Consider the following 14,638-nt stretch of genomic DNA (forward strand, 5'->3'; position numbering starts at 1 on the left):
CATTGGAAAAAGCCCATCTGTTTTATATTCACTGTAATTGGTTTATTTATGCCAACAACCCATATTGATATCAAAAATTACGAATCAATAAATTCTGTGCACCGATACCCCAGTCAAAATGTTACTACTGCAAGATGATTAAAACGGTATTGAAAGCTGTACTTCAGCTTCCAACAAAAAACTTTCAACAAAAATTTTGATGAGAGTGGGATTTGAACCCACGCCCTTTCGGAACACGGAATTTAACCATTCCTAAACGTGTCGTCTTAGACCGCTCGACCATCTCACCGTACAATGTTGTTGTTGGAGATCAATGTAACGTTCAAACAAGGGATCGTTCACTTTTCGGAGGAAAGGACGGACGCACTTTCCGAACCCCGATCTCCTTTTATTCTTGGACGAAAGTGAAATTGTAAAAAGATTCATGCAAACACACAAAAAAATGTCGTCGCAAAAGTATCACATCGAAGTTCCCGATAATTATGTAAAACCTCCAACAAATCCACAACCCAAGGATCGTCTTGAAATTGCATACAATAACGTGCAGTTTGTGGACATTAATGACATTAAGAAACCCATCGTTCCCGAACTTGACTATTGCAAAGTGGAATCACTAATGAATACCATCGAAGAAGATTACGATCAAGTACCTCCCATTGAAGCTCTCAGGTAGGTTACAAATTGATGAAAGTTGCTGCTCCTCATTAATTCCTTCCTCTTCGAGTCATGATTTCATAACCTCTTTCAATTTTTAAATGCATCATCATCATGATGACTTGCATGATTGACATCCTCACAATTCATCATCATCGACAATGATGACAACCCTATTCACTCTGCAGATCTCCAAGTGGATGTTTATATGTCTTTGGAGGATGTCATCGTTTCGAAGCTCATAAACGTCTCGGAAAACAACTTGTCAAGGTCAATATTAGAAATGCAACGCCTCTCCAATTACAAATGTATCTCGGATCGAGTTATTTCACTATTGAAGAAGAATACATGAAAGAGAAGCAAGAACGAGAGAAACAACAGCCATAACCTGCATTTTCATTACACACAGCAAAACAAGCAAAGAACATGGCTAACAAAATGTAATCTCAATACACTGACTATATTCGCTCTAATGTAAATAATTTCTCAAAACCCAAATAAACATGCTGATAAATGCCACATGTTGTATTATATGAAGCATTTGATGGTGGTTTTCGATTGTATGCTTAATAAGGAATGCAATCTGTTGAGGATTCGCAAAGTGGTCAGAGGCAACGTCGCACGTTTGCCTGTTCTGCAAATCTGGTCCAGAATTGTTGAATTTGCATTTGAGGCATGCTCCAAATATCTTTTCGAGGTTCAAACAAATCCATATGGTGACGAAATCTTCTCACCAATCCTAATGCATCATCATTCCGAAATGGTAGAAAGCTTTTCTCATTCGTTAAATTAGGTATCAATGTCTTTGAAGTTGTCGTCTGAATCCTCTTCTCCATAACTATGGACAAGCTTCCAAGTTAATTTTCTAATTTTGGGTGAATCACATGATTGGTGTGCGCAGAGAGACTCATCATCTCTGAGTACATCTCTTTTCAATGTGTGTATTATTATTCAAGAATACATCGATGACAACAACAACAACCAAGAGAAAATCACTTTCCCATTCTGACCTCTCAAAAAAGTGGAAACAAATTCGGCACTCAAAGAACTTGCCCAAAAACAGCTGTTTGCATTTCTCCTCTTCCTCATCATCAGCCGTAAAAGAAAAACAATCACAACACCAACCATCATCACTCTTTCGAACTTTATAGTGTAGTAGTGTAGACGAACAACAAGATCAACACCCGCTTTCTCTCTTCTCCTGCTATGAAAATACCGGGTGTTATGGTTGCTCCTGGTCATCATCAACATGACGATGAACCAAACCATGATGAGGAGCCTCCTCTTGCAGTGCCTTCTTCATCATCCGATACCGAAACAACAACAAGAAGAAGAAGAAGAGATTCCTCGTTTTTAACGAATGAAGAGGTACCCACAACAACTACTACTACTATTACTACTTCAGGGACTCCTTATTTGAAAGAGTTGGATCAAAAGAGAAGTGAAGAGAAACATCCTTCTTCATCATTTGCAGCATCATCCATCATGATGACATCCAATTCTTCCCAACAAGAACACTCTGCTCCACCACTCGACAAGCAAAACCTTGTACACTCTTCAAGAGTTGGTAGCAATATTAACCAGTCGAATCTTAACAACATCATCCACAACAACACTACAAACTCAAGCCAACAATTTTTATCCCCGTACTCCTCTTTGGCTTCATCGACTCCTCCAAGAAAGGCTCGTGTTTCAATTTCCGACGACCAACAACAACAACAAAGAGGTAGCTCTTCGGAAACAGCAACACTCTCCTCACCTGCGTCATCCTCCCCAAGCAATCCATCTTCTCAATCATCCTCATCTTCTCCATCACTACCTCATGGTGATGCCGCCATGATGCTCAATGAAAAGGCACATCAAATTTTCCTTCCCGTGTGTTTATTTCTTTGCTATGCCTATCTCGTTCTGTACTCTACCGATTATCCAATCTGCATGGCCATTCTATGTGTATTGGCCATTGTGATTAATTTTAAATTTGTTCGTTCTAAGGCTCAGCAACTAGTGTTCATGTGGATGGTGAAACAACGCTTCATAGAATTGGATGATGTTCCGACTCATGAAGACGGCCTTTTTAATACTTCAACCACACATCCTAACAACTTGATGAATACTAACAACACTAATAGCCACAACAATAACCCTGTCACTTCAAATCATGAGTTTGACGACACTAAGACCTCTCACAATGGAGACAACACGGATAATCATGAGATTAAGATTGAGCCAAAACATGTCTTGTCGGTAGAAATTGAAAATTTAGCATCCTCACCATCACTTCCACCTCAAGAACATGATACCTCATCCTTAAAAACTAATCCTAACAATTCCTCAACAACAGTTGAAGATACATTAACTGAATCTAACAAACACATACCCTCACAAGGTTCAGTGCCATTCTACTCGACCGATTACTGGAAATTTGCTCCATCATCAAGAAACTCCTCCTCCTCTTCGAACCTGTCACTTGATATGGCTTCTATGGCAAGAAGGCAACGGTATTTGGAGGTTTACACTTGCAAAGTTATGATTGTCTTGAACATTGTTGTGTTTTTCTTTCGTTTATTGTTGTGTACGAAAGACTACACGGTTGGCTGGTTAATGATTGGATTTCTCTCGAGTACCATTCACAATTATTCATACATTATTTTACAGAATGCACTTGTGGATTGTCGTGTACATTCGTATGACGCCATCATGTGGATTATTGCTGCTCAACACGTCGTTTCATTTGGAAATGCATTTATTTTGTCAGCCATTCATCATCGCCATCTTGAAGCATTTGGAACATTTTGCCTCTTGACTGTGTTGAATTTCATGTTGAATTCTGTGAGTTACAAATTGATGAATAGACTCAATACAATGAAATTAATGACCAGCAAACTGAAAGAGGCCAATAGGTCCAAGAATGCCTTGGTGAGCTCTATTTCCCATGAATTCCGTTCTCCATTGGTAAGTTGAGAAAGTGTCGTAGGGTCCCTCCCTCATCAGAACTTTTCAATTTGTTTTTTCATGTTTTGTCATTTCTTCAAAACATCAATTTTGGTGATCCTGTGTCCTAATAATGTATTCCATTATTATGAAAAATTATTTTATTACATTATATTATTATGCATTAATCAACCATTCATTGAAAAATTATTTTATTATTACATTATTATACATTAATCATTGATCATACCAAAAAAAAAAAGATGAGCATTTCAGGAAGTATTGAGCTACTTCTGGACACGCCTCTAACGTCAGAGCAAGTAAACTACATCAAGACAATCGGCAGCTGCAGCAGTATCTTGCTGACACTCATCGAAGACATTCTTCAGTATTCGAAACTTGAGAAAACAAACATGGAAATTGCGACAAATTCAATGCTTGGAAAAAATAGCCATGAGGATGAAGAGGAAAAAACTGATCCAAAAACAGTGTTTTCTCTTTCTGATTGTCTCTCGCATGTTAAAAGTATTGCAAGCTCATATGCCTCCAGCTTTGATGTCACCATTGACTTTGTGAGCAGCAAATTCCTGCCAGCCTATGTGTTGGGTGAAAGCGTGCGTTTGCAACAAGTCCTTATTAATCTTCTCACGAACTCTATTAAGGCATCTCAAAAAAATCAAGTGGTGACACTTGCCGTAGAAGTGCCGGAAGATGACAATCCCGAAGATTTAGTTGACGATGGAAGAGCCAACACACCCGAGATTGTGGTTGTGAAACCAAGAATAACCTCTCCTGAAACAACTCTCAATACTGATCCTAATTCTGAAGTTGTCATCACAAAAACCGTAGTATTTCATGTGATCGATCATGGCATTGGCATTCCAAAGGATGTTCAAAAACTATTGTTCAAGCCCTTTTCGAGTCACAACAGAACAGGAGATGGAAGCGTTATTGGAACAGGTTTGGGTCTCACTATTCTTCGAAAAATTATCATTAATATGAAAGGAGGCATCTCTTACAAAACAGAATGTGCTCCAGCACCAAATCAAGGAACGACCTTTTCAATTTCAATACCATTCAAACTTCCGGATGGAAAGAAGAAAAATTCTCTGAAACAAATTGAGGAAATTCTGAGAACTCACCCTGTTGTTTCAAACGGCTTATCTGCTGGGGAAGGGGAAGGTAACACCTTATCCTCCTCAGGAGGAGTCATTGCACCCGTTTCAAATCTTTCCAAAGATGACGAGATGGAAAATGGAAATAATATTGACACAGAGTTACAAAAGACTCATTTGCTTCACAAAGAGCTTTATATAATGAAGAAGCGGCAATCAAAACCAAGTGTTGGAAAAGGAATCATTATGAATGGACAGCACCACAGTGCTTTTAATACAACCACAATAGAACAAGCACATGCTTCATCATCAACCATACCAAATGGCATTACTGTTTTCCCAGATAATATTTACGAAACCAAAATTCTTCTTGCTGAAGATAACCCAATTAATTTATCAGTTCTGAGAAAACTGCTAGAAAAAGGAGGATTTAAACGCATTACCACAAGTTCCAATGGATTCGAGCTTGTGGAAGCCTTTAAAAACGAATATCATAATATCATTGTCACGGATTTGCACATGCCTTGCATGGTAAGTTTAATGTTGAGTATTTACTGGTATATTCTTTGTATTGGTTATTGGCAATTTTCAGAATGGTATTGAGGCCGCGAATGAAATACGATCGCTACCAAACGGTGACAAGACGAAAATCATTCTCCTCACTGCTGACGCCTTAATGGATAAATTTAACAACATGGATAGCATTGATTCGTGTTTGAACAAGCCAATTTCAAAAGATGACTTAAATGAGGCAATAATATCAGCCATCAAGCTTCAAAGACAAGAACAAGAACAGTAGACAAATGATTCTTAGGTTTATGTTTCATTATGTGTAAGAAAAAGTGGGAACAATCCTTTCACATCAAAACTGTCTCTGTTAACCAACTATTCCATTGCAGCGTGTTGAACTGCAGCCTTTCTCTTGAATAGCATGTGATAGGCTTCCTCGAGTGGTAGACCCTTTTCATTCATTAACCTCAATAATTCATCTTTTGGAACGTTCAGTTTCTTCTTCATGGCAAATGTCATTGCAAATGAAAATACACTCGTTCCTCCAATAAAGTAAAATACCAAACGATGATCGATTGGAAATCCAATACCACTCGAAACAATTGCTGCAAAACTCACTCCAATTAATAGCGGACCAACCATTCTCGCAATTGAAATCAAGGATTGAGCAACACCATTCAACACACCTTGGCTCTTGTTTGTCACTGAATTGGATGTGAAAACAAAAGAGCACGAGAACATGAGACCAACTCCAATTTGTCTTACCAACAAAATAATACTCAAAGATGTCCACAAAATCACACTCTTCCAAACTTGTGGATTTTCAGGGTCATTTCCAAACCAACAAACTTCTGGGAAAACAACGAGAGAAAATGTGTGAATGAGTAGACCAACACGGAATGCGTTAATAGCTCCAAGCCGTGACATTAGGAGCGGCACAAATATTAATTGATTAAGGAAAATGAAACCTCCAGTGATTGCTCCAACGACTATGATTAACGTCCATTCATTTCACATTGAAAAATTCAATAAACGAAAAATCGAATTGGCATATAAACACATGGACAGATATTCATTCCATTTAATAAATCCTTCAAAATTTCAAAATAATACTTACTACCAACTGTTTACATATTCAAATGATGAATAATGCATTCCAACATGTCAATCATCGTATTCTCAAACAAAATATATTACATTCTTACTTACTTTCATAGGGTGTGAAATTCAAACCATTATCTTTCACGGGTAACATGGCATACAAAGGGAAAACTTCATCAAACATGACTTGAGCAAAACCGACCAACATGTACAAGAAACAACTCACAAGGGGTGAAATTCCCTCAAATATTTCATGCTTGAATATTTCTCGCCAATTAATTTTTCTTTTTGGTCGAATGGCTGCTTCGTCATCAGTATCAACAGCAGCAGCTAAGGATTTTGATTTTTGTGATGAGGAAGCCTCTAAATCCTTTGAGGCAGTGTTTCCTGTTTGTTTCAGAACGTATTTCTTGTAGTATTTACTCTCCTTGTTAGTTTCTTCTAAAAAGAAATAACCTAGCACTACAGAAATTAAGCCCAAAATTGTCACCATAACGTTGGGAATGATGTAAGGAAATACATCACACCAATATTGAACCCATTCTGGAAATAATTTCATAAATTCTGGATATTGGATGTTTGGTCTAGAAAATACGCCACCAACTAGTATGTGAATAATTATGATAAACGTCGTTCATGTTTCAATAATATTTTGAATCAATTTCATTTTCGTTTGAAATAGAATACTTACTGAGCGGACCCAAAACAGCTGCCAAACCAAATGTGACACCAACAATACTAAATGCTTTACCTCGATTGGTACCATCTTTTACACATTATTTTCATCAAAAAAAGCAGAATAGGCAACAACGTAATTTGACGAGCCAAATAATAACTTTCGAGCAACAACTTTCTTCGCTTGAAATGAATACTTACCTGTAATTTCTGTTAAATAACTCTTTGTCACTCCCAAATTACCATTCAACAAACCAAACAAGAAACGAGAAAGAATAGCCCACCATAGCCATTTGCTGAAACCAAAAAGACAGCATGACAGCGAGCCAAGCGTCACACCAATTAATAAAATAGGTCTTCTTCCAACAATATCACTCAAATAACCCCAAAAGAAACTAGAAAACAATTGAGAGAGATAATAAGAGGAGGCAATGAGGCCAGCAAAATAACCCAATTTTTGAGGATCATCTATGAATTTCGAATTTACATTTGAATAATGTTCAACATTTTGCATTCGTGTGAAGGATGTTCATGTTTTGTAAATTATTCATGTGTACATTGTGTTGGAAAATTATTGAAGAAGTGTTGTTGACATGTATAAAATCATTGAATTTGAAATTATTTGTCCATGATATGCCGTTCAACCTACCGACGATATGGAAATCTTCGACCATGAATCCAATATACGCAAAAATTGCAGTCAAACTTAAACTATCCACCAAATAGATGAAAAACACAATGGATAATTGTTTCATGGGAAGAGGTGTTGCTTCATGAGCAGTAGCATTGTTTGTTTCTTCCTCTGGTGATGTTGCTGGAGGTGCATGGTCATTGGGCACAAGTCCTCGATCCTCTTCGGAGGGTGTATTTAACGTATTGGAGGTATAATAAGGAGGAATATGGCGATGATGATTCATATGTGCTATTGCTGCATCATCATCCTCCATGACTAAATTTCCATTGCGAGTAGACTCTTCCTCATTATTCCCTAATTCCTCTAATTCATATTGTTGTTGGTGATTATTCTTCTTATTAGGAGGTTGTTCTCGCATTCGGTTTGTTGTTGTTGAGTTGTTCGTTAAACGACGTTTCTGTTGAGAAGAGGAAGAATTTTCATGAATGTCAGAGGCTTGTTCATCATTTTGTTGTTGTTGCTGATCTATTCCATTCAATGAATCATCATGATGTTCATCATTCTCATCCTCATCATGCAAATTCAAAAACTTTTTCCGAGCCATTCCTTTATGTTCTTCTTCTTCTTCTTCTCAGTTTGTTTTGATTTGAGAAGATAAATTATGGACAAGTTATGTTCTTCGAGAGAGACTAGTCGTCTACGACTCCGGAGTTCAACAAGAACCAATGTTATTGAGAGTAGAATAAAAAGATTAATCCTTTAGCAACAACACGACCACTACTTTTGTTGTTCCGACCGATGAAATTACAACACGACCACTCGAACCACTCGTTCTTTCTGAAGGATGGGAATTGCAATTTTTTCTCTCTCAAAAAAAACATGCAAGTGAAGGATCATCATGAGAAGGGAAAAGGATAGAATTTCTTCGTTCTGTACAGATGTAAAAGTGTTGTCAGGATGTTAAGAAGGTTTTAAAGTGCGCTCTCGCATTACCAATTCTTGTTCATGTCATCTGAATTAAATTCTAAAAAAGTGTCATCCACCATCACTTCAGTCATCCGTCAGTATTCAAAAAAAATCAAAGAACACTCCAAATCCAACATAACCCAACAACAACAACAACAACAACCAAAAAACTAAATCATCGTCGTCCCACCTAATAATAGTGATGTTGCCTTCAACTCCTCGTGGTGGTCAGAATGGTGGTGGTCAGAATGGTGGCTCTCCCAATCTCTCCAACAATGCTCCACCTTCTTCACAACAACCATCATCCTCCTCCTCCTCCTCCTCGACACAACAACAAGAAGATTCTGAAGTGGTGGTAGTTCAATCAGTGAATCCCAATGAATTGGATAGCTCCAGTGAAACTTCAGAATTTGCTCTCTACCAATTATATAAAAGAAACTTTGAATCGGATACAATTGATGATTTATCACTTCTCAAAGAACCAACCGACCAAACAGTGGCTCGAATTTTGAGAAATCGATATTATAATCAACAACCAGATATCAATGGAGGAGTTTCACAATTTTATACTTATTTGGGACCAACCATTGTTGCTGTGAATCCTTATCAAAAGACAAAACATTACAAGAATCATGTGAAAACGTGAGTATATTTTGTTGAGTTTTAATGTTTATTTAGTGATGTGTTCATATATTCATGTATCAATCTCCATGACTATCGAATTTTTTGTAATAACGGATGCTGTCAAACACCTCTCTTGTCATTTCATCAAATCTGTTGTTGTGCACATCAAACCTCTCAACTTGTTCATCATCATCATCACTGCTCTCATTGATTAGATTCTATCACGCAAAGCAACCCTATGAGATTGGTCCTCACTTGTATTCATTGGCCGAAGATGCTTATCGTCAAATGAAAGAGACTGGACAAGGACAAACAGTGATTGTTTCTGGTGAAAGGTAAGTCATGATAGTATTTGGAGTGGTCGTAATAGTCAATCTTTAACCTCATAATGAATGACTTGATGTGGTCTCATGGTAAATGATCACCCTTTGCGAATCATCATTTGGTAAATGATCATCATCCTATGGTAATTGGTCACCCTTTGCGAATCATCAATTTTTTCTGATTCATCATTGATGTCACTATTGACTCATCCTAAATTCATGATGACTACTCACATCATGATGTGGTAAATGATAATCATTATTCTCACATTTCACACACATCTCACCATTCTATGAATCATCATTATTGTCACATGTCACACACACAGTGGTGCAGGTAAAACGGAAAGTTGTAAAATTCTTTTAGAATATATTAGTGCCATCTCGATCAGTGGTCTCATCACTGAAAACATCAAACGTATTCTCATTGAAGCCAATCCAGTGTTAGAAGCATTTGGTAATGCCAAAACTCTTCGTAATGATAATTCCTCTCGATTTGGTAAATATATGGAAATTTTCTTCAATTTTAAAGGACAACTCGAAGGAGCACACATCACTACATCACTCTTGGAAAAGTCTCGAGTGGTGACTCAACGAAAAGGAGAACGAAACTTTCACATCTTTTATCAAATGTGTGCAGGTGCCGACGAATCCATGAAAAAAGATTTAAAGTTAGAAGATGCCAAGAAATTTAACTATTTGACTGCCAATGGTGTCAACACATCGAGTCAAGCACTTACCATTTCTGGAGTCAATGATAAATTGGAATTTAAAAATACGAGACAGAGCATGACAGAAGCAGGTATTAGTGTTTTGGAACAAATGGAAATCTTTCGATTGTGTGCAGGTATTTTACATTTGGGTAATGTGAAATTCAAAGAAGTGAATAACAATGGCAAAGAAACTGCTGAAATTGAAAACAGAGACACTCTACGAACTGCTGCCTATTTGTTTCAAATTGATTACGACGTGTTGAGAGATGCCATTCTCTACAGAACCATTCACGTCGGACGAGAAGCCACCAAAACGTTACAAAATGCTGAGAAGTCAGCCTACAACAGAGATGCTCTTGCCAAAGGTATTTATGAAAGACTTTTCGCATGGCTCATTCGTCGTATCAACAGTGCTGTCAAGAGACCTGACGACGCCAAATATTCGATTGGTATTTTAGACATTTATGGATTTGAAATTTATGAAAAACATACCAAAGAAAAGAACTCTCTCGAACAGCTCAATATCAATTTTGTGAATGAAAAGATTCAACAACAAGTTCAGAAATGGCTTCAAGCAGAACAAGATGAATATGTAAAAGAGGGAGTTCCTTATACTCCAATTCCTCTCAAAAATGTCGATCAAACTGTGGAAGTGATTGAAGGAAAGCCACTAGGTATATACAAGCTATTGGATGAAGAATCACTCTTTCCGAATGGTACTGATGAAAGGTACATGCAAAAATTGAATACTGCATTTGGAACAGGTTATGCATGTTATGAAAAATCTAAATTTGCTGGTCTCGTTTTTGATTTGAAACACTTTGCTGGTAAAGTGACCTATGATGTGGAAGGATGGGTCACAATGAATAAGGACACACTTTTTGAAGATCTTGTTTTAGCCATGAGAAGATCTCAATCCAATCTAATGCAACAACTCTTTCCTAGAGATGAAAAGGTCGATTCTTTTGGTAAATTGCAAAAAACAACGACCATGCAATTTGCAGAAGATGTTCTCAAATTTGTGGGTAAAATGAAAGGAAAGCATCATCACTTTGTGAAATGCATCAAACCTAATCATGAAAAGAAACCTAATGAATTCTTAGATGAAGTCGTTATGGAACAAGTGAAATATTTGGGAGTTACAGAAAATGTCCACATTCGAAACAGTGGTTATTATTTCAAGATGGACTTTGATAAGTTTTTAGATCGATACAAGATGTGTTCAGATGCCACATGGCCACGTTGGAATGGTTCTCCAAAAGCTGGAGTTAAGAAAATTTTACAAGAAATGAAAATTCCAAAATCCAAATATGCTCTTGGTAAGAGTAAGGTCTTTTTGCAAACTCCAGTTCAATTGTTTGCATTGGATGAAAAGATTGCTTCTCGTAGAGTTGAAATGGCTTCTATCATTCAAAGAAATTTCAGAAAGTTCAAAGCAAGACAAAAAGTTCTTGCTGAACAACATTTACAAAAGGCCTTAGAAAAGACCTTTGGTGAAAAGTGTGACAATTTATTCCAACGTTTGGTGAATCAAATTAATTGGAAGACTGGAGAAAGACAAAGAAAACTCCTTGTCGTTGCTCCAAGTGCCATTTATTTAGTGGACCCAAAGACTTATACTGTTCTCAAACGTGTGCAGTACAAGACGATTGATAGTTTGAAATGTTCTGCACTCAATGATGAGGTTATTATCATTTCTGCTCCACAAGTTCACGATCTAATGATTGAAGCAGACAGTAAGAATGAAGTCATGAAGGCCATTCGTGACTCGTATGATTTGTTCTTTTCACATATTAATCGTGACAAATCAGCTCCTTCCAACACCTCAACACAAGATGCATCATCAAATTCAACTACACAAAAAGACAATGATCCCAATGCTCCTCCTTCTTCAACAGCAGCAAATTCAGGAACAGATCCTGCTTCAACGAATGAAGATCTCTCAAACAAGAATACTGCTCTGGCTGCAACCGATGATCACAGTATCAAAACATTACGTGTGGACATTGGTGAGGAATTTGTTTTCCATCCATTGAAGGTACTTAATAAGAGAGTCAAATTTGTGAAAAATTTCAATGCCAAATCTGGAACCATTATCGAAGTGACCACAGAAGGTTTATTGGTCAGTTCAAAACCAAGTGATGACGTGTTCGATGGTATGAAATTGAGAAGAAAGACTTCCTTCCATAAAAAATTCTACGGAGATTATATTCACTTGGCTAAATCAGAACTCATGAAAAAGATTTCTGAAGATTTTGGAGATCAAGAAGTTTCATTCAGTGGTGTTGTGACGAAATATAACAAAAAGTACAAGAAACAAGAAAGAATCTTGTTGATTACTGAAAGAGCCATTTACAATATTGATCCAAATGGTTACATTATTCACAGACACATTCCAATGAGAAGATTGAAAGCAGTGACTGTGTCACCTTATACCGATGGCTTCTTTGTGATTCACACACCTGATGAATATGACTATGTGTTTGAAAGTAACAAGAAGACTGAAATTTTGAAAGTTCTCTCAGAAAATTACACTAATGCCACTCGTGCCAAGATGAAATTCTTTGTCAAGAATTCAATCAAACACAGAATGAAGAAGGGTAACGAAAATCGATTGGAATTTAAGGAAGTGACTACCATTCGTGGTAATCATGTCACACCAACCGATTATGGAGCTGAAATTCAAGTCAAAGTTGAAGAAGTGATGAGCAATGAATTGGACACAAATGTTGTTCAAGATATTTATCAAGGACAAAAGTTGAGAAGAAAAGATTCTCTCTTGAAATGGTATCTCGGTGATTATTTACACATTGCCAACACCAAAGCATTTGAGAAAATCAAGAAGGAGTTTGGAGATTGTCAACTCTTGTACAGTGGTTTGGTTCAGAAAATTAACAAACGATATCTCGTTCAGGATCGTAAATTACTTGTCACCGATCAAGCTGTGTACAATTTGGATAATGACTTGAAGGTTCTAAGAAGAATTCCATTTAAAGATATTTCTGGAATTAGTGTGAGTACCATGAGAGATGGTTTCTTCATTTTGAAAGTTCCAGACGAATACGATTATCTCTTTTCAAGTCCATCCAAAACAGAAATCATCAAAGCAATTATGGATCAAAAGAAGAAGGTTGAAAATCGATCACTAGAATTACAAGTCGATGACAAACTTGTGTATACGGTTCACAAAGGAAAGGGTGTGAAAACTCTTGACTTCCAAGATGATTTCACAGTGAAATCGACTCTTATTATTCCAACGAGTACTGGAGCTATCATTAAGGTCAACAATGTTGAAGTCGACGAACAACAACAAAACGTTCCACAAGAAGCTGAAAAGAATCAACTCGTTTCTGAAGTGAAACAATCGATTGGAACAGATATTTATAAGGGAAGAAAGACAAGAAAGAAGGCATCCATGATGAGAGAACACATGGGAGATTATTTGCCAAATTATTATAACAAGCTTGTTCAACAATTATTACAAAAGAATGGTGACACTCAATTATTGTTCGCTTCAGAAGTGTTGAAAATTAACAAATCACTCAAAACTCAGAAACGTATCATGATTATTACAGATAAGCATATTTATAATATTGATCCACAAGAATTTAAGGTGAAACGTATTATTGATTTGGATGAAATTGAGGGTGCTTCAATGAGTCCTTTCGCTGATGATAACTTTTGTTTGCATGTTCCAAGTTCATACGATTATTTGTACGATTCAGACAAGAAGACTGAAATTTTGGATGTCTTGTCGAATGCCATCATGAAGAAGTCCCAAAAGAAACTTCCAATTAACATTGCAGATACTTTCTCATTCTCTCCAAGTGGTAATGACGTTGTGAATATTAACTTTGTTGAAGATGCAAATGCGAATGAGACCTTCATTGAACCTCACAACAACAATTTGGTTGTTCGTGTGAATCACAAAGAACCTGGAGTTGTGCTGGAAGCTGCCTATGTCTATGTGACAAGACATGCCTCAGAAAAGGACAAGGAAAATGTTAAACCCGTTGAAGTCAAGTCGAATCCAATCTTGATCAAACTCAGAAAGAGATGGAAGTACAAATTGGAAATTCGTTTCTATGTGAATGAATACCTTTCACAATGTTCATTCCATGAAAAGATTGATACCGTCGGTTCGAGATTAGAATTTGTGTCTCAAGTCTCTGATTTGGAACCTCGTGAGGAACGTTATGTTATTACATTGCCTGAACGTGATGTTGTGTATTCTTTGCTTTCAAAGACTCGAGTGAAGTGTAAATTAGTGGATCCAATGGGCCGAACACTTTTGGCAGTTCGTTTCATTTACGATGTGAGATAATTTGTTTTGGTTGTTACAGGTTTGAATCAGTGGCATTCAATATGGCCATCATTCATGAATTATTGTTG

At 37.0% G+C, this 14,638-nt stretch overlaps 4 protein-coding genes across 4 annotated transcripts; 3 read left to right on the forward strand and 1 right to left on the reverse strand.

Moving 5' to 3' along the window:
* Window positions 1–442: 442 nt before the first annotated feature.
* On the forward strand, window positions 443–1,041 carry FDP41_007566 (uncharacterized protein; the record flags this gene model as incomplete). Its single annotated transcript, XM_044711324.1, has 2 exons — window positions 443–669; window positions 843–1,041. The coding sequence occupies 2 exons, from the start codon at window positions 443–445 to the stop codon at window positions 1,039–1,041; spliced, it is 426 nt and encodes a 141-aa protein (XP_044568364.1).
* Window positions 1,042–1,878: 837 nt separating this feature from the next.
* On the forward strand, window positions 1,879–5,499 carry FDP41_007567 (uncharacterized protein; the record flags this gene model as incomplete). The annotated part of the gene is made up of 3 exons (XM_044711325.1): window positions 1,879–3,606; window positions 3,849–5,231; window positions 5,293–5,499. 3 exons carry the CDS (start codon window positions 1,879–1,881, stop codon window positions 5,497–5,499), a joined length of 3,318 nt encoding a protein of 1,105 aa, XP_044568365.1.
* Window positions 5,500–5,585: 86 nt separating this feature from the next.
* Window positions 5,586–8,224, reverse strand: FDP41_007568 (uncharacterized protein; the record flags this gene model as incomplete). Its single annotated transcript, XM_044711326.1, has 6 exons — window positions 5,586–6,199; window positions 6,328–6,333; window positions 6,420–6,914; window positions 7,003–7,077; window positions 7,188–7,454; window positions 7,636–8,224. 6 exons carry the CDS (start codon window positions 8,222–8,224, stop codon window positions 5,586–5,588), a joined length of 2,046 nt encoding a protein of 681 aa, XP_044568366.1.
* A 564-nt stretch (window positions 8,225–8,788) lies between these two features.
* On the forward strand, window positions 8,789–14,570 carry FDP41_007569 (uncharacterized protein; the record flags this gene model as incomplete). Its single annotated transcript, XM_044711327.1, has 3 exons — window positions 8,789–9,228; window positions 9,426–9,545; window positions 9,863–14,570. The coding sequence occupies 3 exons, from the start codon at window positions 8,789–8,791 to the stop codon at window positions 14,568–14,570; spliced, it is 5,268 nt and encodes a 1,755-aa protein (XP_044568367.1).
* Between the last annotated feature and the right edge of the window lie 68 nt (window positions 14,571–14,638).

Source organism: Naegleria fowleri (assembly GCF_008403515.1).
Source record: "Naegleria fowleri strain ATCC 30894 chromosome Unknown tig4, whole genome shotgun sequence".
Classification (NCBI taxonomy): Eukaryota; Heterolobosea; class Eutetramitea; order Acrasida; family Naegleriidae; genus Naegleria; species Naegleria fowleri.